The following is a 23,108-nucleotide window of genomic DNA, read 5'->3' as shown; positions in this document are numbered from 1 at the left end:
TGTGAACCAACTTTATTCAGCTTATATTCTTGGATTGTTATCATTAAAGTCCAATATATTTTGACCCTTTATGAAAAACATCCCCTTTTTAGAAACTTTAAGACCAAAAACCGGTTAATATTTTTACATTTCGGGGATTTTAGCCTGTAAAAAACCTTCAAGTTAGGATCCGACCCGGTTTGTACAGTGATCCAAAAAAATCCAAATTACTTAGCTTAGCACCTACAGATTCTAATCACAAACGTCTAGTACTTTATTTGCTACTTCAAACCTTTAAACGAATTTTACAAGAAGTAAAGTTTTCTCATTTGATCCATATAACCTCTCCTAGAACAAGGTATCCGTTCCAAAATTTACAGAAACTCTATAGCAAACAAAACAATGGCGTACTTTATTTTGTTAGTAAAAGAAAAGCTATTATATTTCCATGCATGGTTTTTCCTGTACACTTCCTGATATGAAATTGTGAGGGCTTTCAGTGTTGTACACGTTGGCAGATGGTGTGGTTGCAGAGTGGACACGTGGTAGTTATCTTGAGCCATTTCAAGATGCATTTCACATGGAAGTGATGGTTGCATGGAAGCAAATGCAGCTTTGTTCCATCTTCATATGGATACAGACATATGCAGCAATCCTACAGTTTACAATTTACAAAACAAACCACACCATGAATTTCTTATTTTTATTTAGTGAGGGTATTTTGGTCTTTTAATAAAAGTTGAAGAAGAATGTAGACGAATGAATCCCTTCCATCGTTTCCTAGGAATGAAGAAATCCATCAAATATGGAATTTGAAGGATTGAATTCCGTTCATTTGGCAACCAAGTCCAAACACATGATGGAATGGAATCTCGGATTCCAATGCTGTGAATTCTAAGCAAACATTTCTATGGTTGGGAATAGACTTACCTCTTCCTCGATTGGAAGAACATGTACACGAGAAAAATCCGGATCATTTGTTTCAAAAGGGACCATTCTACCCCCATTATCGGTGTGCACTGCAAATCTGTATTTAGGAAGGACACTGATCTCTGCTTCTGATGCACCTCCCTGTGTATAATATAATTAACATAGCTGTCAAAATTATTTGAAAAAAAAAACTAAAATGGAAATTTAAGAAACAAATTTCACCTGGCAACCCATGAAATCAAGAAAGGACAAGACGCAAGGTAAGCAAAAAGACACAGCAAGCCCTGTTATCACCCCCTTAAGAAGAAAACCAGTGGCAGCCAAGAACACGTCGATAACCATGAATGTCAGAGTCAACCTGCCATTGTTCGTAACAGAAGTAGAGAAAGAAAGAAAGTTAAAAACAGCCATTGGATTCTGTTAAAACTTACAAGATTATATTAATTCAAGACATACCAGAACAGATGTGGAGCACTATGCATTTCAAAATTGGGGATCAGCCAACAGAAGGCAACCAGCCACCACAGATATTGGAAAATCTTATTAAAAGTTTCCCATCTTTTCTCAGCACTGCAATTTCCAAAATGTAATACAGCAGTTAATAAGCCACACTAATTGCTTTCCATGGTAATTTAGAAACAGTTTACAACTTAGAGAATTCTCTACCCTACTATAGAGTACGAAATTTCCTAATTGGTATATAGAACATCATCCATGGATGTGATTTGATGCTTTGGACGTCTTCTGATAGAATGTTCAACTGAATATTTCCTCCAAGACGTTTATCGTTTTCATCTTGTACTTTGGTTCTCATATACGTAATGTTCAGAATTGTTCTTTGCTCAAACAGTCAATCTTGATATCTTAGATAGTTATACGCGAACGGTGTTCTTAGACATTAGTTACGTATACTCTGGAAAGCAAGATAAACTTACTGATTTCAAACTAAAAGTGAAATTCAGGATTAAAAACTGACCTCGTTACATCAGAACCGCTGGAATTCCCAAAGCTGATTCGATCTCTATCGCTCGAACCACTGCTAGCCGTCGCTGCCCTCCGATTCCTCCTTCTATACTCCAACCACACCAGGACTACATGCATCACACAATGCAGCGCGTAAACGCAGATCCAAGCCCTAACCGGCATATTCGGCTGTTCCCGCGCAGTCCAAAACAGCATAGCTATCGAAACCACCACGACGGCAAGGTTCCACGTCGTGTCTATAGCAACAACCGGCAACGAGTAGCCCCAATCATCTCGCCAGTTCTCCAACTGCTGTGCCGCGCTCTCGCGCACTTTCAACGAGTCTCCACGACGCCCAGATAAAAGACCGAAGAAAATGGAGAGTGTCGTTAAGGTTCTAGCTCCTCCAAACAGTGACTCGTGTGTGCTCTGCTGAGTGAGTAACGGCGCAGTGCTGATCTCGGTGTTGATCTCCGACGCCGTCGTCGGCGTCTCCGCCATTCGGAGGTCCGGAACAAAGGTCTGTTACTGTTAGTTTGTTGGGAAAGATTTGCAACGGAATAACTGATTCTGGTAGCTTCGAGGAGGTGTGCCAATTTGCGCGTGTTGTAATGATTTCAAAAAATGGCAACGCCTCTTTGTTTCACCAAAATAGACTCATATATATATATATATATATATATATATATATATATATATATATATATATATATATATATATATATATATATATATATATATATATATATAGTTAGGTTCATATACAAAATCTAAATATTATGTGAATGTATGGCCAATTCTAGACCAATCATTTCATTTTGGAAACTTAATAATATGACAACTGTTAAATCCTATAATTTTGAAAACTTAATAATTATCATTAATTTGAACTCCAATATATTAGGCATGTGTATACCATTATCATCCACCTAATTTGAGTTCCACAGATAAACCCAACCATACGACCAAGTATTGTTAACAAAAATAAAAACGTAACTCTGTTCACAAGTGAGCTTGATAACTTTCATTCTTATTGATGTCTTATAAATCATATTTTTCCAATATACTCAAATTCTTGTAGAACAAACATTTTATTGTATCAATTAGGGCAAGTTTTTCTAAATGATTTTAACATGTTATTCTTACAAATTGATAAATTGAAGCCTCGAACTTAATCGCCGACCTATCATTTGTAATTCTCGTTGATGGTCTTCTTGATTACTAAGAAATTGTTATATTATATTATGTTTCCAGAACATTAATTAGCTAAGTGTATATAATTTCTTATTCTTTAAGAATATTATATATGAACTTGTAATTTTTGAAATATTCTTCAAGAAGGAGGATGATAACAATTGAAATAGAATTATATTCTTGAAACGTTCAAAACAATATCCAACAAAAACTTATTCTTCAAGAATTAAAATGGTAAGAATGGAAATTGATTTATATTCTTGGTAACGTTCAAAGCAATCTCCAATAAAAAAATTCTCTAAGAATTATTATGATTAAAATGGAAATTGAAACGTATAAAAAAATTAATTTGTATATTTAAGATTTGATTATTAATAATTAATTTGTTTTTTTTTTCACAAGATACATGTATTTCTCATTTCTCTCTCTTAATAAAATGCATTTATAAGTAATTAAGTGTTGTTATATAGTAAATGATAGTCTATCTTAATAACATGTACCCTATGATCATATCCTTTCACTTTTTTTCAATCTAATGGTTAGAACTTAGTCACACATTCACACAATATTTGTGATTCATATTTAATCCTAACCCTATATTTCATTTTGATTAGAGCAACCAAATAAGTTAATTAAAATTGGGTTATTGCTGACTATGTTCAAAATCTATTTTTTTGTTCCTTAATACCCAAAGATACCGAAAAATAGGTTCGATTTTACCCCTTAGCCAAATTTTATAGGGATAGCCGGTCAACACTTACCTGATTGGCGAAGCTAGAGTCGGATCTTACACATGGAAGGAGAAACATGATGCCTTTCAAGGAAAAAAGGAAAATAGATTCGATCATATTCCCTAGCTAAGATTTTATAGGGTGTTGACTTTCAAGGAAAAAAAGACAACAAAAGCTTGAGTTTAAAGGGTTTCGAACTAGGTCTCCTCCTCACATAGGAAAGAGCTTTACCACTAGACCAAAAGGATTTTTTTGAATTGAAAAATCAATTTATTATCTAATATGCAAGTTTATTATTATTATTATTATTATTATTATAGACATACGTATTTACTCATTTTAAAAGTGTGTGTATACATATATTTTTATGTATTTATTCATTTTAAAAACATATTTATATATGTATAACGATTTTATATGTATTTATTTGTATTAAAAACGTTTTATATGTTTATATATATATATATATATATATATATATATATATAAACATGATTTATACATATAAAAAAATTGTATAAAATGCTATTTATTCGTATAAAAGTATTTATTCCTTTAAAAATGTATAAAAACACTTCGTAATGTATAAAACGGCTTATACAACCCCTTTTAGTTGGAAGAACATCACCAATAAACGATATTCTATCTGAGAACTCTTTCACATACTCTTCCACAGTTAAATCTCCTTTCTTCAAGTCGAAGAACTCATCAAACATTTTCTCAATGTCACGAGGATCACAATACTTAGCCTTTATCCGTTGAACAAATTCATTCCAAGACATAGTCTCTTCAACATCATCACCCACTGTCTGGCATACTCTCTCCCATCAAATGAGAGCTTGACCCCTTAATACTTGAGAGGCATAAGTAACCCTTTGATCATCCTGACAACCGCTAGCTCGAAGAACTTTGTTTTTTTCTATGATCCACTTCATAGTTACTTTCGGGTCGTGACTGTAGCACTCGGTTTCAAATCGTTTCATTGTTCAGGGCCGTGGCCCGGTCATCAGTCATCATAAGGCTTTGGGCCTTGGGGAAGAAAGGATTTGGTCCTTTTTGGATGTGGGTATTATAGTCTAAGTGATCAAAGTGTTCGTTTGTGTTTTTGTTCGGAAAGTTCTTAGGTGGAGGTGAGTTGGATGTGGATATCTTGATCCTTTATGAATTTTGGGTTTTTGTTCGGAAAGTTCTTAGGTGGAGGTGAGTTGGTAGAAGTGTAGGGCTTCTCGTCACCTTTTTGTGGATATAAAGTTCGTTGGAAACAGACTTATAACTAAGAAGTTATGGCCTTCGTATGTTTGGTGGTTTTAGGGTTTAGCCAGGTACGCGGGGCGTACATAGGTGTATGCGTAGCGTACTAGTGTTCAGTAGTACTTTGAGAATGGAAACTGGGTGAAGATTCGTCTGTTTAAGGCAAGGGTTGTGGTTTTTAGTCGCCAACATAAGAACTCGGGGAATTGGTATAGTATCATGGGAGGTGATTTGGATTATCACATAAGGTTTCAAGAGCATTCTTTAGGGTTTCAGGAGTTGGGCGATCTTTGAGTTTGGCTAGCAATGGAATGATGGTATTGATTAGTACAAGTTATAGGCGGTTCATGCTGTTTGTGGTAGATGGGTCAAAGATCCATCATAATTAAGAGGTGAGAGAGAGCTTCGTCGAACCCAAGTGGGGGGAGGATTGTCACAACTGGCATTTTAGCTAGGAAAATTATGTTCCTGTGTAACCATTCAACTATTGTAAAACTTATATTCTAAGTAAATCTCACTCAATGTACATCTAGATTCACCATTCATGTTCATCAAAGAGTCTAAAAACCCTAAGAACTTGGTCAACATTAGTCAACATGGTCATAATTAGTCCTTCAATGGACCCTACGCATCTTCAAAATGTTCCCAGCTTTAGAACCATAAACCACATTCTCAACCACTTGATGGGCGAATAGATCACGGTTGGATGTGGTCGCGGTGTGCAAGACAAAGGAAACAGAGATGCGCCCAATGGGGGCCCTTTAAATCACCAATGTAGACCATAGTGCATGAAGGGAAGGCACCTCTTCACACACTATGATTCCTACATTTGTCAGACCAAAGTGTATCATAACGAAATAGGTTTTGCAGCACGGCCTCCGGGCAAACATCCGGTTTCAGAGGCTTCTCCCTTGTACTGTCCTTTACAGTCTACCGTCTCATCGTCGGGGCCTTTTCTCACCAAAAATCAAAAATAAAATAAAATAAAATAATAAAGACTCTACTTAACCTAAATCTAAACCTAATAACCTAATTCTTCAATCTTGAACTTCTGTTATTGGGTCTTCAATCACATTCGCTGCTTGACACTCTTTTTTTTTTTTTGCAAACTAGGTATATAACATAAGTCTTGAACTTGGAATCTTGTTCTTCTTTTTGTGTTGCTCTTTTTCTTCATTTTCTTATTTTCTTTTGTTGCTTTTCTTGAATCATCTTTAATAGGCTCTTATTGTCTTCACTTTTTCAAATCTCTTCATTCTTTGTGTTGCTTCTTGGAAGGTCTAAGGAATTTCACCAAATAACATAGGACTCCAATAGTGAAAATTGAGTGATAGATAGAGGCTAATATGAACACCTAATGATCATTGACAATGTGCCAAGATCAACTAAAAAGGGTGAATGACTCAAAAATGGGTGTTACCGAAAAGACTTGGTCCCAAAAGATGTGAATTGGGGGACCCACTTCAAAGTTCATCAAGCACCTCAATGCAAGGTGTGATAAACAAAATCTATCTAGTTATCTACTCTAGACCCCTAGAAAAATGATAACCTATCCTAAAAAGGCGGTGAGAATCTAACTAATCAAGGCTCGGACGAGACTCGGGAGTACTATGGGGTACTCCCTCCAAAACCAAGATGCGGGTCTTCAATATCTTCAATGTCTTCATAATACCTTACCGGTCTAATCTTTGCTCGCACACATTGGCATGACCAACCACATCCCTCCGCACCTAGACCCAATCAAGCTACCTGCATCTGACCCCCACACAAGCGGTCTCAAAGTGGTCTGTGAGGCCCAAAATGTGTCCCATTCATCAAATACAAGGAATTCCATATCAAGACCCGGGACCAATCTATGATTCAATACTTATGACTCGGTGCTATGGTACCTGTAGGGATGAGAAGACAAGAGAGAACAAAAATGCATGAACCTAACCTAGAATGCATCTAAAAAGTATGAAAATTAGAAAAGAAAGAAACAAAATATGCAATTTTTTTTGAATTTTTTATGCAATTTTTATGAATGACCTAAATGACTTACTCTAAATGCAACTATATACAACCTAAATGCAATAAAAACAAAAGATAAGAAATACCTCCTATGGTCCACCCCATGGCTTCTTTATGTTCTTTGAAGGCTTCAATTAATTGGTTTTCTTCAAAGTCTTTCAATTGAGAAGAGATAATCACCGGTAGAGTCCCATCTTGACCTAGATAAGCATATTTCAAATGGCTAGGTAAAGCTTTCAATTCAAGTGTGGGTGGTTGGATTATGGAAGGTGGCATCTTGATTGGAGAATGAGATAAGGCAACTTGAGAAACATCCCTCTTTGTGGAATTAGTAATTTCTAGAGCCTTTACAATATTTTCGACTTCGGAATCCAATGTATACATATCCAAGGTATTCTTCAAACTTTCACCTTCAAGACTCATGTTAAGCACCATCTTCAAAAGATCCCCATTTGATAACTCGAATAATTGTTGGGTGATTGGTTCAATCACCTCAACTCCACCAAGCAAAATTACACCCTTTGATTGCTAAATAAACGTAATATAATGGTAAAAAGGGGTATCGATCCTCGGGGAAATGGTTGTATTCAATCACCAATGCAATCTAATAGAACTAATGAAATTTAAACTAACTAACTACAATTAAACTAAAAGGGGGGGGGGGTTGTTTGATTACTTGAAAACTAAAATAATTGAATAACTAAAAACCTTGCAATTAAGCAAGTTGATGAGATGCTCAAAGGTTGGAAATAATTGGTTAACTAAGGCAATTCAACACAATGAATATTTGTGTGTTTATCATTAGGATCTAATACAAAGCTTATCCTTCATCCCAAATTGGCTATAGCAATCACGAAGCATGATATGCCAAGATTCCTCATAGGTAGTATGGAGGTTGGGGAAGCCCACAACACACCTTCTTAATTAAGATCAAGGGTCAATTGAAGTAATTAATCCCAAGAAATCAATTAGCCTTAAGAATGAAGGAATCCCTAATTCCTAGAGGATGTCAAATGCTTACACATCCATAAAGGAGATATGATTCATAAGCTAGAGATGATTTCTACCATCATAAAGCCTTTGTTCTAGATAAATTCAATGATCCAATGCAAAATCAATGAAATAAATCAACCATTGCTCAATCAAATACTAAGCTCATGATCAAAGCATCAAATAAGCATAAGAATTGCAAACTAGAATCATAAACATGGAATAAATTGATAATCAACATAAATCCTTCAAAACCCACAAACATTCATTGGTTTTCAGCCAAAGTCAACCAAATAAGAGTATTAGCCACTCATAGCAACAAAGTAACAAGAACAATACTCTAATTGCATAAAGAAACTACCTAAGATTTGGAAAGATGAAAGGAAATGGTTTCTAGCTCCCAAAATCGCCTCTTGCAGGTCTCCAATGGTGGAAAAACGTGAATTAGCCTCTAGATCTCATCCCCAAGGGTTATGGTGTGCCAAATGACCAAAATGCCCAAACTGGGCAGTTGCGCGGGTACCCGCGCAAATGTTGCAGTCATGCTATTGGTCCACCAAGCCACTCCACCCTTCCACTACCAAAGATTCCTTTGGTCCCCCCCTCCCTTGTCCATGTAATTTGAAATGCACCAATCATCATTTAGCCATCAAATGGATACTCCAAGCCCAAAATTAGAATTTTATGATCCATCTTCACAAGCCCAAATAATCCAAGCCAATAACTTTCAAAGTCCAATTCTTCCTCTTTGATTCCGCCAAGCCCAATAATGCCTCGGGAGCCCACTAAGCCCGTCGCCAATCAACCCGCAACTGCAACAAGCACCGAAAAACCTACAAAATATCTCATGCAACATAACAAGCACCCGGTATGATCCATACTAAAGAAATATAAATAAAATACAATGCATTAATGATAAAAAGATCTAAAAATCTAAAATAAACTAATAAAAATAAGGAAATAAAATAAGCTATCAAATCACCCCAAGCTTAAACCTAACTTGTCCTCAAGTTAGAACAAGACTAAAAATGAGCTCGGGATGAACTATCTAAAAAGGAAAAAGAAAGATACCATAGAACTTGGTCAACATCAGTCAACATGGTCATAATTAGTCCTTCAATGGACCCTACGCATCTTCAAAATGTTCCCCGCTTTAGAACCATAAACCACATTCTCAACCACTTGATGGGCGAATAGATCACGGCTGGATGTGGTCGCGGTGTGCAAGACAAAGGAAACAAAGATGCGCCCAGTGGGGGCCCTTTAAATCACCAATGTAGACCATAGTGCATGAAGGAAAGGCACCTCTTCACACACTATGATTCCTACATTTGTCAGGCCAAAGTGTATCATAACGAAATAGGGTTTTGCTGCACGGCCTCCGGGCAAACATCCGGTTTCAGAGACTTCTCCCTTGTATTGTCCTTTACAGTCTACTGTCTCATCGTCGGGGCCTTTTCTCACCAAAAATCAAAAATAAAATAAAATAAAATAATAAAAACTCTACTTAACCTAAATCTAAACCTAACAACCTAATTCTTCAATCTTGAACTTCTGTTATTGGGTCTTCAATCACATTCGCTGCTTGACACTCTTTTTTTTTTTTTTGCAAACTAGGTATATAACATAAGTCTTGAACTTGGAATCTTGTTCTTCTTTTTGTGTTGCTCTTTTTCTTCATTTTTCTTCTTTTCTTTTGTTGCTTTTCTTGAATCATCTTTAATAGGCTCTTATTGTCTTCACTTTTTCAAATCTCTTCATTCTTTGTGTTGCTTCTTGGAAGGTCTAAGGAATTTCACCAAGTAACATAGGACTCCAATAGTGAAAATTGAGTGATAGATAGAGGCTAATATGAACACCTAATGATCATTGACAATGTGCCAAGATCAACTAAAAAGGGTGAATGACTCAAAAATGGGTGTTACCGAAAAGACTTGGTCCCAAAAGATGTGAATTGGGGGACCCACTTCAAAGTTCATCAAGCACCTCAATGCAAGGTGTGATAAACAAAATCTATCTAGTTATCTTACTCTAGACCCCTAGAAAAATGATAACCTATCCTAAAAAGGCGGTGAGAATCTAACTAATCAAGGCTCGGACGAGACTCGGGAGTACTATGGGGTACTCCCTCCAAAACCAAGATGCGGGTCTTCAATATCTTCAATGTCTTCATAATACCTTACCGGTCTAATCTTTGCTCGCACACATTGGCATGACCAACCACATCCCTCCGCACCTAGACCCAATCAAACTACCTGCATCTGACCCCCACACAAGCGGTCTCAAAGTGGTCTGTGAGGCCCAAAATGTGTCCCATTCATCAAATACAAGGAATTCCATATCAAGACCCGGGACCAATCTATGATTCAATACTTATGACTCGGCGCTATGGTACCTGTAGGGATGAGAAGACAAGAGAGAACAAAAATGCATGAACCTAACCTAGAATGCATCTAAAAAGTATGAAAATTAGAAAAGAAAGAAACAAAATATGCAATTTTTTTGAATTTTTTATGCAACTTTTATGAATGACCTAAATGACTTACTCTAAATGCAACTATATATAACCTAAATGCAATAAAAACAAAAGATAAGAAATACCTCACCCCAAGCTTAAAATGAAACATTGTCCTCAATGCTTAGGATGAGAGTAAGGAAGGATCGTACCGGGATCAAGGTGGAGGAGGCACGTGTGGACGGTATGGAAGCAACACATGGGTCGCATAATGATGCTTAGATGGAGTTCTTGGGCGCCTAAATACACATGGATGAAAGCTTGGTTGCGCAAAGGATGCATATGAAATGGCTCGAAATTTTCTTATGAAATGACATATTTGCGCGGGTACCCTCGCAAACTTTATGCGGGTGGGGGGCAGCCGCGCGCACATGTCAGAATACATCCTATGTTGGGGTAATTTGGAACCCGGAATCTGCACGGCTGGGGGTCGGTCGCGCAACGGCTGCGCGGGCACCCACGCGCAACAATCAGAGAGCACCCGATGTTGGTGTAATTTGGAACTCGGGACCTGCGCGGCTGGGGTCGGTCGCGCAAAGTCTGCGCGGGCACCCACGCAAAAGTCAAATTTTTGGAAATTTTCAAACTTCACCAAAATCACTAGAAGACTTCTATATGCTTATTTTTAGGCCAACTTCAAGTTTAGAAACACCCAAAACTTCAAACGGACATTATTTATTCACATTGCATTTATTTAACGTCTTTGCCAAAACATAGTCCCGCTTCCATCAACTTTCGGAATTTGGGATTCCCAATGTTATGTAGTCGAATTCTCCCGTATCAAAGCCTTCATAAAATGGTTTCAAATGGTGCCCATTCACTTTGAAGATTTGGTTTGTTTCCAAACTCTTGATGTCAACCACACTAGGATCAAACATTTTTATAACAATAAAAGGTCCATGCCATTGAGATCGCAATTTTCCCGGGAATAGCTTTAAGCGTGAATGATAAAGAAGAACTTTTTGACCCGGAATAAAGTGTTTTTGGGTTATGTGCTTGTCATGAATTACCTTTTTCTTTTCTTTGCACCTCTTGAACCTTTTAATTATCTTCTTCTTGACCACTTCCATCATTGGAGGATCCAATCTTCTTTGAGGTTCCCTCTTAGGATTACAATCATCTTCCATGATTATCTTGTCTGTGCATACATTAGGGCTTATCCTGTTTATTGGCTCAATCACATCAACCCGATACAATGGAGAAATGTTACTAGGGTACCTCATTCCTTCAAAGATGTTGAAGTGAATGGTTTCTCCATCAAACTCCATAGTTATCTTTCCTTTATGGACATCAATGATTGTGTGAGCGGTATGCATTAAAAAAGGTCTTCCAAGGAGGATCATAGATGATTTGGAATGAGTCTTCTCTTCAAGATCAATGACATAAAAATCCGCCGGAAAAACAAGTTGATTAACTTGTACTAACACATCCTCCAACACTCCTCTTGGAGACACACTTGACCTGTCTGCTAATTGAATGATGACTCCTGTTTCTTCCAAAGGTCCAACATTGAGAGATTGAAAAACCGAATATGGCATCACATTGATCGAGGCTCCAAGATCTAACATAGCACTTTCGACATGCAAATCACCAATGGTACAAGGGATAGCAAATATACCCGGATCCTTGCATTTGGGAGGTAACTTCTTTTGGATAACCGCAGACACATTTGCATTGACTTGAATCTTTTCATTTGCCTTGAATTTTCTCTTCTTGGTGCATAAATCCTTGAGAAATTTTGCATAACTTGGAATTTGCTTAATAGCATTCAATAGTGGAATGTTGATTTGGACCTTGCGAAAAGTTTCAAATAATTCATTTGCTTCCTCTATCTTCTTGGAAAAGGCTAACCGGGAAGGGAAGGGAGGTGGTATGACCAATGGTTTGATGGGTTTGTTGGAAGAGTCGGGTTGATCAACGTTTGGCACAACCGGTTCCTTTGAAGTAGCTTCAACCTTCGGAGGCTCAACAACAATAACCTCATCTTCTTCTTCTCTTGAAACTCTTTTAGGGTTGCTTTCTCCAAGTGTTTTGCCACTTCTCAAAGTTATTGCACTCACATTGGGGTTCTTCTCGGTTTGAGATGGAAGTCTACCCCTTTGTTCTATCTTGTTGATAGCGGTGGCCAAGTCTCCGATTTGTGCTTGAATGTTTGAGAAAATGTTCTTGGTCTCTTGTTGAAATTGGGTTTGACTTTGAGCAAGAGAAGTGACAAGTTCTTGAAGGCTCATTTGATGGTTACCACTTGATTGGCCTTGTTGTGGAGGTTGTTGATAATTTGGAGGGTTATAAGAATTTTGTGGATATGGAGGTTTTTGGGATTGGTATTGTGGATGTTGGGGTCTCATCAAAAGATTTGATGGATTTTGCTTTGGTGGATAAGGGTTGTTTTGGTTATTCCTCCAATTTGGGTTGAAATTGTTTTGAAATCCCATGGGTCTTGGTTGACCTTGATATCTGCCCATTGCATTCACATCTTCCGGTTCACTTCCAAGTGTGGGACACTTATCCGTATAATGGCCCGTCATTGCACAAATACCACATACCATCAATTGTTGACCACTTCCCACCACCATTTGACTTAACACATTAGTCAAATCTACGAGCTTTGATTCCAAGTGTTGAGTGTTGCTAACTTCACCAACCACTTGTGTAGAATTTCTCTTCATGTCATTTCGAGTCCCAAAATTCCTTTGATTTTGAGAAATGGTACCAAAAAGTAATCGGATTTCGTGAGGGGTTTTGTTGAAGATGTCACCACCACTTGAAGCATCAATCATCCTCCGATCTTTTTCATTCATACCCTCGTAAAATTGTTGAAGAAGTAGTTGTTCGGGTATATTGTGTTGAGGACAACTTGTACACAAATTATTGAAGCGCTCCCAAAAATCATGAAATGTTTCATTTTCCCCTTGACGAATCCCCAAAATGTCACTTCGTTGGCTTGATATCCGGGAGGTGGGATAGAATTTGCTATTGAAGGCCTTGAGTAACTCTCCCCATGTGTGAATAGATCCCGGTGGTAATTTGAATAACCACTCTCTAGCTTTGTATTCCAAGGTGAGCGGGAATGCGGTTAACTTGAAATCATCCAATGTCACATTGTGGGGCAACATGCTAACACATATCATATGAAAGGACTTCAAATGCTTTTGAGGGTCTTCTCTATCCAAACCATGGAACTTGGTAAGTTGATGGATGAAACTTGACTTCAATTCAATCCCTCGGCGGTTTGCGGGATAAACAATAGCAAGAGGTGTGTGAGTAACATCCGTTTCCATCATTTGTCTAGGTGTCAACTCTTGAGGGGGATTGGGTGGATTGGGGTTGTTGGGATTTTGTTGCAAGTAATTGGGTTGTTGTTGGTAAGGTGGATATGGGTATTGTTGGGGATTGTAGATTGGTGGTGGATAAGGTTGGTAGTTAGGGTATTGGTTGTAAGGAGGTTGTTGTTGTGGGTACATTGGGATTTGGTACATTGGAGGGTGTTGGTAATTGGGTTGATTTGGGTAATGTACTTGTTGAACTTGAAAAGCATTGTTTTGAGGTTGGTTGTTTTGGTGGAAGTGTTGGTTTTGTAGTTGTGGTGGTGGTTGATAATTGTGTTGGTTTTGAGGAGGGGCTTGATTCCAAGGTGGCATATCAATGAGAGGTTCTTGTGGTTGTTGTCTTGGTTGATGGGGTGGGGTATTGGCATCTTGATTGATTGGGTTTGGGTTGGGATTGTGAGGTGGAGTGTGATTCATGGCTATGTGGTTTTCAAACGGAATGTCTTCAAAGGAATGACCAACAATTGGAGAACTCGGTTGGGTGTCGGTATCACTTGAAGTATGAACTTGATCTTCTATGTTGATTAGTGGAGAAGAGGAAGAAGCTTGAACTAGTTGTTTTTTTTTAGTAAAAGGCGAAAGAATAGTTCGCTTTGTGCTCACTGCATGGCTGCGTTAGTTGTTGTTGCTTTGCTTGTTTGGCTAACTTTTTCAACCTTTTTGCTTCTTTTTCAATTTCCGAATTGTAGAGTAGTTCACCGGTTCTTGTAGACCTAGGCATAAACAATCAAATAACAATAACCAATTTCCCCGGCAACGGCGCCAAAACTTGATGGGATGTCAAGCCCACCAAGCAAATTACACCCTTTGATTGCTAAATAAATGTAATATAATGGTAAAAAGGGGTATCGATCCTCGGGGAAATGGTTGTATTCAATCACCAATGCAATTCAATAGAACTAGTGAAATTAAACTAATTAACTACAATTAAACTAAAAGGGGGGGGGTTTGATTACTTGAAAACTAAAATACTTGAATAACTAAAAACCTTGCAATTAAGCAAGTTGATGAGATGCTCAAAGGTTGGAAATAATTGGTTAACTAAGGCAATTCAACACAATGAACATTTGTGTGTTTATCATTAGGATCTAATACAAAGCTTATCCTTCATCCCAAATTGGTTATAGCAATCATGAAGCATGATATGCCAAGATTCCTCATAGGTTGTATGGAGGTTGGGGAAGCCCAAAACACACCTTCTTAATTAAGATAAAGGGTCAATTGAAGCAATTAATCCCAAGAAATCAATTATAGCCTTAAGAATGAAGGAATCCCCAATTCCTAGAGGATGTCAAATGCTTACACATCCATAAAAAAGATATGATTCATAAGCTAAAGATGATTTCTACCATCATAAAGCCTTTGTTCTAGATAAATTCAATGATCCAATGCAAAATCAATGAAATAAGTCAACCATTGCTCAATCAAATACTAAGCTCATGATCAAAGCATCAAATAAGCATAAGAATTGCAAACTAGAATCATAAACATGGAATAGATTGATAATCAACATAAATCCTTCAAAACCCACAAACATTCATTAGTTTCCAGCCAAAGTCAACCAAATGAGAGTATTAGCCACTCATGGCAACAAAGTAACAAGAACAATAATCTAATTGCATAAAGAAACTACCTAAGATTTGGAAAGATGAAAGGAAATGGTTTCTAGCTCCCAAAATCGCCTCTTGCAGGTCTCCAATGGTGGAAAAACGTGAATTAGCCTCTAGATTTGATCCCCAAAGGTTATGGCAAGCCAAATGACCAAAATGCCCAAACTAGGCAGTTGCGCGGGTACCCGCGCGACGAAAATTCCACCCACGCAAATGTTGCAGTCATGCTATTGGTCCACCAAGCCACTCCACCCTTCCACTACCAAAGATTCCTTTGGTCCCCCCTCCCTTGTCCATGTAATTTGAAATGCACTAATCATCATTTAGCCATCAAATGGATACTCCAAGCCCAAAATTAGAATTTTATGATCCATCTTCACAAGCCCAAATAATCCAAGCCAATAACTTTCAAAGCCCAATTCTTCCTCTTTGATTCCGCCAAGCCCAATAATGCCTCGGGAGCCCACTAAGCCAGTCTCCAATCAACCCGCAACTGCAACAAGCACCGAAAAACCTACAAAATATCTCATGCAACATAACAAGCACCCGGTATGATCCATACTAAAGAAATATAAATAAAATACAATGCATTAATGATAAAAAGATCTAAAAATCTAAAATAAACTAATAAAAATAAGGAAATAAAATAAGCTATCACATATACAGTTTAAATCATTTAAAACATGTATAAAATTGTTCATCCAGCATAAACAGCAAGTATTCAGATAATATGCACACATAGCACGTAATTTATATAAAATACTTCATATCTATGTGTAAGATGAAAGGGACTATGCACTCACCTGAAAGGTGGTGACTCAACACTCGGACATCGCTTCGATACTCTCAAAATAATTTTCCTTCGATAAAACCTAGTATCAATACCACTAGGGTTTAGTCTAACGATAACCACGGCAAATTAATAGTCTGACTATTATTACTATTATATAAGCGTTATACGATACTTATATAACTCATAATAATAACCCAAATAATTATTTTAAGGACCTAATAACATTACTATAATTATTTGAAAGCTATATTAAAAATTGTGTAAGCGTAGCTCACTTACAGGGGATTTTAAAGAAAACCGGGCTTTACTCGGAGCAGCGTTTTGAAACCGAAAGACCCTTTTTCTCGGGACTCCGGGAGCCTCAGGGCTCCCTTAGGGTGCTAGGGGTTTTATCTAAGGTTTAAGGGTGGTTTGGAACCTTAGCGAGAGAGTGAAGAAAGGTGTGAAGAGAGTGGCTGCCTTCACAACCTTTTATAGGCGCTCAGCTTCGATTACGTTGGGCGTTCAGACTCAGCTACGTTGGGCGTAGTGCTCAGATAAGGGTGCCAGCTTCGCACCAGCTGGCTCGCACATCGGACTCGGATGGATAAGAAGCGAAGGTACGCTGGGCGTACCAACCTCGAACGCGGGGCGTAATGCGAGGCTACGTAGCATGATCCGAAGCGAGGTCTGATCAGCGATGGAGGGTCTAGAAGTTGCCACATCATCTCAGTTTCGCAATTTTCCTTCTCGACTTCTAAAAATCATAACTTTCGCATACGAGCTCCGTTTTCGACGTTCTTTATATCCACGCGTAGGCGGGAACGTACTCAACAACTTTCGTTTAAACTCTGTCGGCTAATTTTGACTTTATTTTAAAAGTTATATTTTTAACAGGCCGGGACAGGATTGGTCTGTTAAAATTTCATAACTTCTTCATCCGACGTACGTTTTCATCTGTCTTTTCATTGTTATGCTACTATTAACGAGATCTTCGATTCTCGTTTAGGTTCTGTCGGCTAAAAACGGCTCGATCTAATATTCGAATTTCGGGCTGTACACTGCTAAGCCGAAACTTCGAAAAATCATAACTTCCTCATACGAAGTCAGATTTGGGCGTTCTTTTTATGGACGCTCTCGGTTTAAAGTATTCTACGACTTTCGCTTAGATCTCTAAGGCTAAAAGTCGCTTTATCGTAAATTCACTATTTACGCTTCCAAGTGTCGTGCCGGTTTTGCCGTAAAACTTCGACGGACTATAACTCTTCGTTATAACTCGGATTTCGGTAGGGATGTCAACGGGGGCAAACACGACGGGGAGTGCATCCCCCACCCCTGAATCCCCTTTATTACCCTCGCCCCCGTCACCGTTCCCCCGCCCCCGATTGATTTTGGGCTACCTTTTTTTGGGCTAAAAAAAGTTGTTATTTAGGCTAAAAGAAACTATTTTTTAGGTAACAAATTATTATTTATAGCAGAATTTTACATGTTAAAAATAAAAAAGTTATAGCATTTTAAAAAAATTTACTAACAACTTAAAAACATGTTTTTTGATAAATTTTGGAAGCTCAAAATCATGTTATTGTTTATTATATTTATATAATTAATATATGTAAATATATGTGTAATTTATTAACGGGGTCCCCATGGGGGTTTCGGGACGGGATTGCCTACCCCCGCCCCCGCCCCCGAAAATAAAACGGGGGTTCACATTGCCCCCGCCCCCGCCCCCGCCCCCGCCCTCGATTTTTTTTAAAAAAATCCCCCAAACAGGACGGGGCCCCCACGGGACTTTTTGACATCCCTAGATTTCGGCGTTCTTTATATGTACGGAAACTTTGTGACATATTCTACAACTTGGTTAAGATTATTTATTCTAAATAATCTTTTGTCGAAAAGTCGTTTTCGACCCCTATTATCTCTAAATTGACTAGCCCGGATCTACGGGCGTTACAATATATATATATATATATATATATATATATATATATATATATATATATATATATATATATATATATATATATATATATATATAGGGGACATGGAATATACATTACAGCCCCTATTATCTCCATAACAGTTCTTTCTTTTATTATCGTTTTATCATCTCCGTTTTCTTTCCTCAATTATCATTTATTACTTCATCCAAGTGAACATTACTAAACCCTAAACCTAAACCTAAACCCTAAATTTAAACCCTAAACACTAAAGCTAAACCCTAAACCCTAAACCTTAATCCTAAACCCTAAACCCTAAACATAAACCCTAAACCCTAAACCCTAAACCCTAAACTCTAAACCCTAAACCCTATTGTGTCGATCTTGAATTTACATCTTGAAGTATTAATCGTGAATCCATTAACCGTAATCTTTATATAGTAAAACAATGTATTTTCAAGATGTTTAGTACCTAAGCTTAGGTGGGGCTGTAATGTATATTCTCTTTTCCCATATATATATATATATATATATATATATATATATATATATATATATATTAAATCGTTGGAAATTAGTTTTTGTCATTAAACTTTAAAAATGAAAACAAAAAGAGACGGCTTAAACCGGTTACAAGTTAGGATCCGACTCGGTTTAAATGAAACCGTTTTGTACATTGACCCAAAAAATCCAAACAGGTTTGAAATTGATCCACGGATCCGGATCGGGTTTTTAGTGCACCACTACTGTATTTTAATCACAAACGAGTACTACTTTCTTTGCTACTTCAAATCACTAAACTGAAGATGTTCAGTTGACCTCTCCTTCCTTCCAAAAAGAAGAACGAGGTATCCGCTCCAAGACTTTTACAAAAGATTTATAGCAACAAAACAATGGTGTACTTCTTGATTTTGTTAGTGAAAAGAAAAGGTATTATATTTCCAGATATGGTATGTACAGTTATCGATATGAAAATGAAAGTTGTGGTGGGTTTTCAGAGTTGTACACGTTGGCAGATGGTGTGGTTGCAGAGTGGACACGTGGTAGTAATCTTGAGCCATTTCAAGATGCATTTCACATGGAAGTGATGGTTGCATGGAAGCAAATGCAGCTTTGTTCCATCTTCATATGGATACAGACATATACAGCAATCCTACAATTTACAATTTACAAAACAAACAACACCATTACATTACATTACACTCCCAAAGTTTAAAAGGGAAATAGGTTTGTTGAATGTTTTTGGAAGGATTCGAATCCGTCAAAGGAATTGGAATATGAAAATATGAAATAGAATTCAATAAATAAAATTATATAACTAATCTTTTATTTTTCTATTTATACTTGATTTTTTTGTGTATTGTCAACACATGTAACTGAATTTCTTATTTTTATTTGGTGAGGGTACTTTGGTCTTTTAATTCAATTCCATCCAAACGCCAACAAACTACAACATAGATGAAATGAAATCTTGGGTTCCAATCCTGATTCCATCAGAATCCACAAACCAATCATGCCCTCATTATTTTAATAGGGGTATTTTGGTCTATTAAAAAAAGTTGAAGAATGTAAATGAATCCTTTCCATCATCTTCTAAGAATGGTGAAATCCATCAAATATGGAATTTGAAGAATTCTAATGGGATTGAATTCTATCCATTTGGCAACCAAACATCAGATAGAATGGAATCTCAAATTCCAATGCGGTCGGATTCTATCAGAACCTGGGAAACAAACAGGCTTACAAAAAACATCCAAGCAATCAAATCTATAGTTGGGAATAAACTTACAGCATCTTCGAATTGAAGTACATGTTCACGGGAGAAATCCGGATGACCATTCTACCCCCAACATCAAGTGGATCCTCATCATTTCTATATCTGTATTTAGGAAGGACTCTCATATCTGCTTCTGATGCACCTCCCTGTGTATAATTAACATAGCTGCCAAAATTATTTGAAAACAAAACTGAAATGGAAATTTAAGAATCAAAATTCACCTGGACACCTATGAAATACAGAAAGGCCATGATGCAAGGTAAGCAAAAACAAACAGCAAACCCTATTATCAGACCCTCAAGAAAACCAATGGCAGCGAAGAACACATCGATAGCCATGAATGTCAGAGTCAACCTGCCAATATTCATACAAAAGTAGCAAAACAAAGAATTAAAAAAAAATAAAAACAATAATAATAATAATAATAATAATAATAATAATAATAATAATAATAATAATAATAAGTGAATGATTTGTGTCAAGAACTAATGGGCATAAGATGATATTGGTTCAAAACATACCAGAAGAGACGTGGAGCACTATGCATATCAAAATTGGGGAGCAGCCAACAAACGCCAGCCAGCCACCACAAATATTGGATAATCGTATTGTATCTTTCCCATCTTTTCGCAGCACTGCATTTTCCAAATTGTACTGTAGAAGTGAAAGGCACATCACACTAGCTTGACGATGAACTTGGTAATTGTGGAGAATTTTATTCACATTATAATAGTATTCTTGCCTAGTATAAATTAAGCCACATTTGATTTCCATGCTAATTTTGAAACAGTTTCCAACCTAGACAACTTCTCTTCCCTGCATAGGGTAGGAAATTTCCTAATTGGTATATATATCATAACATCATCCATGTATGTGATTTGATGCTTTGGACGTCTTTCAGTTAGAACTTTCGACTGATTTTTTACTCAAGACCTTATCGTTTACGTATATACTGTACATAATTGTTCACAAACAGTCAATCTTGATTTCTTAGATAGTTAGATAGTTATATGTGTTGTCTGATCTATAGGATGAAGAGCTTAATTACAGCTAACTATGGCAGACAGAGATATTAACAATTGTAACGCTAAAGTTGATGTTAGACATTAGTTACATATGTACTCTGGAAAAGCAAGATAAACGTACCGAATTCAAACTAAAAGTGAAATTAGGAATTAAAACTGACCTCATTACATCAGAACTCCTGGAATCCGCAAAGCTGCTGTGATAACTATTGCTCGGACTACTGCCAGCTGTCGCAGATCTCCGATTCCTCCTCCTATACTCCAACCACACCAGCACCACATGCACCGCACATTGCAACGCGTAAACGCAGATCCAAGCCCTAACCGGCACATCCGGCTGTTCCCACGCAGTCCAAAACAGCATAAGTATCGAAACCACCACCAAGGCAAGGTTCCACGTTGTGTCTATACAAACAACCGGGAACGAGTATCCCCAATTATCTCTCCAGTCCTCCATCTGTTGCTCTACATTCTCACGCACTATCACCGAGGCTCCATCCTGCCCAGCGAAAAGGCCTAAGAAAATGGCGAGTGCTGTTAAGGTTCTAGCTCCTCCTCCTTCATTTAGTGAGTCGTGTGTGCTCTGCGGAGTGAGTAACGGCGCCGCGGTGTTGATCTCCGTCTCCGTCGTTGGCGTCTCCGCCATTTGGAAGTCCGGAACGAAGGTCTGTTACTGTTAGTTTGTTGTGTTGAAGTAATTCAGAAGTTGTTAAGCACGTTTTTGTTTAGGAAGAATAAATCAAGGCCACGTTGGAATGTCTTACCTGGTCTCTAGCTAGTAGTTAGTATTCCCTATTTTTCTGCATTTCCATTGGTTTAAATACCTAGGCATTGTGTACGTTGTAATCATCTCTTCCAGTTGAAATAATACATCACAAAACCTTTGCCTAAACTACCCCTCTGTAAAACTTTCTTTTGTCCCCTGTTACTTCTCTTCTATAGAACCTTGTGAAGAGCCTGTCAAAACCAACAAAGTGGTATCAGAGCCCAACCTGGTGTATGCCCAAGTATCAGTCTCGTGAAGAGATGTCGGATAGCAATGGCAATGGTGAAAAAGACGGGCAAATTACCCTCCACTATCCGATGTTATCCAGGAGTAATTACGGGGCATGGGCAATCAAGATGCGCGTGTTCATGCAAGCCCATGGTGTATGGGATGCTGTTGAGCCTCGAACAGCCAACACGGTGGTGGAGGTAAAGAAGGACAAGATGGCACTAGCGGTCATTTACCAAGGGATTCCGGAAGAGTTTGTAATGTCACTATCTGAGAAGAAATCGGCCAAAGAAACATGGGAAGCCCTGCGAACGATGTTTGTAGGAGCAGATAGAGTGAAGATTGCAAGAGTTCAGACCTTGAAAGCTGAGTTTGAGGCCATGATCATGAAAGAGACAGAAAGTGTTGACGATTTTTCCGCAAAGGTAACGAATGTAGTCAGCACCATGCGCACTCTGGGAGAAACTGTGGAAGAAAACTATGTAGTGAAGAAGTTGCTCAGGGCAGTATCGTCAAAATTCCTTCAAATTGCCTCAACTCTTGAGCAATTTGGGGACTTGGACACAATGAGTGTGGAGGAAGTAATAGGCCGATTGAAAGCTCATGAAGAAAGATTGAAAGGGCATGGAGAAAGTGATGATCGAAAACTGCTCTTGACTCATCAAGAGTGGTCCGAAAGAACAAAGAAAAAGGGAGAAGGTGACTCCAAATCTAAGCCGAATCGAGGAGGATTTGGAGGCTCACGAGGTCGAGGCAGAGGTCGAGGTCGAAATAATGGAGGTCGTGGCGGACAAGGAAGAGGTGGCTCACATCACCAACGAGAAGGAGGTAATGGAGCATCCGACAGTCAAGATAAAAGAGGGATACAATGTTATAACTGCCAGGAATTCGGGCACTACGCAGCTGGGTGTAAGAATCCAAGAAAGGAGAGGAGCCATGAAACTAACTTGATACGGGAAGACAACGAACCTGCATTGCTATTTTCCTCTCTTGAAGATAAAGAAGAGGTTGGTGAAGTATTCCTAAATGAAGAGAAGGTAAACCCAAAGCTGAAAACTAAAGGTGAGGACTCAAATCAGTCAAGGCTATGGTATCTTG

The 23,108-nt window shown here is 37.9% G+C and overlaps 1 protein-coding gene and 2 pseudogenes across 3 annotated transcripts; all 3 read right to left on the bottom strand.

Moving 5' to 3' along the window:
- Positions 1-332: 332 nt before the first annotated feature.
- LOC145098093 (E3 ubiquitin protein ligase RIE1 pseudogene) lies at positions 333-2,488 on the bottom strand (annotated as a pseudogene). The gene is made up of 3 exons (XR_013704541.1): positions 1,894-2,488; positions 910-1,050; positions 333-634 (listed from the first exon to the last, which is right to left on the bottom strand). The product of XR_013704541.1 is annotated as an E3 ubiquitin protein ligase RIE1 pseudogene (transcript).
- Positions 2,489-11,291: 8,803 nt separating this feature from the next.
- Positions 11,292-12,998, bottom strand: LOC145098092 (uncharacterized). The gene is made up of 2 exons (XM_079035769.1): positions 12,020-12,998; positions 11,292-11,929 (listed from the first exon to the last, which is right to left on the bottom strand). Exons 1-2 carry the CDS (start codon positions 12,996-12,998, stop codon positions 11,292-11,294), a joined length of 1,617 nt encoding a protein of 538 aa, XP_078891895.1.
- A 6,092-nt stretch (positions 12,999-19,090) lies between these two features.
- On the bottom strand, positions 19,091-21,789 carry LOC145099975 (E3 ubiquitin protein ligase RIE1-like; annotated as a pseudogene). Its single transcript, XR_013704737.1, has 5 exons — positions 21,178-21,789; positions 20,513-20,626; positions 20,213-20,345; positions 20,004-20,137; positions 19,091-19,367 (listed from the first exon to the last, which is right to left on the bottom strand). The product of XR_013704737.1 is annotated as an E3 ubiquitin protein ligase RIE1-like (transcript).
- Between the last annotated feature and the right edge of the window lie 1,319 nt (positions 21,790-23,108).

Source organism: Lactuca serriola, chromosome 4 (genome assembly GCF_051521515.1).
Source record: "Lactuca serriola cultivar US96UC23 chromosome 4, Lser_US96UC23_V15, whole genome shotgun sequence".
Taxonomy (NCBI): Eukaryota; Viridiplantae; Streptophyta; class Magnoliopsida; order Asterales; family Asteraceae; genus Lactuca; species Lactuca serriola.
This window is presented reverse-complemented; position numbering and strand designations above follow the sequence as displayed.

Coding starts and splice junctions, on each gene's coding strand:
- LOC145098092 (XM_079035769.1), bottom strand. CDS start 12,998: ATGGGATTTCAAAACAATTTCAACCCAAATTGGAGGAATAACCAAAAC. Junction 11,930..12,019: donor TCAATTAGCAGACAGGTCAA/GTGTGTCTCCAA, acceptor TTGATCTTGAAG/AGAAGACTCATTCCAAATCA.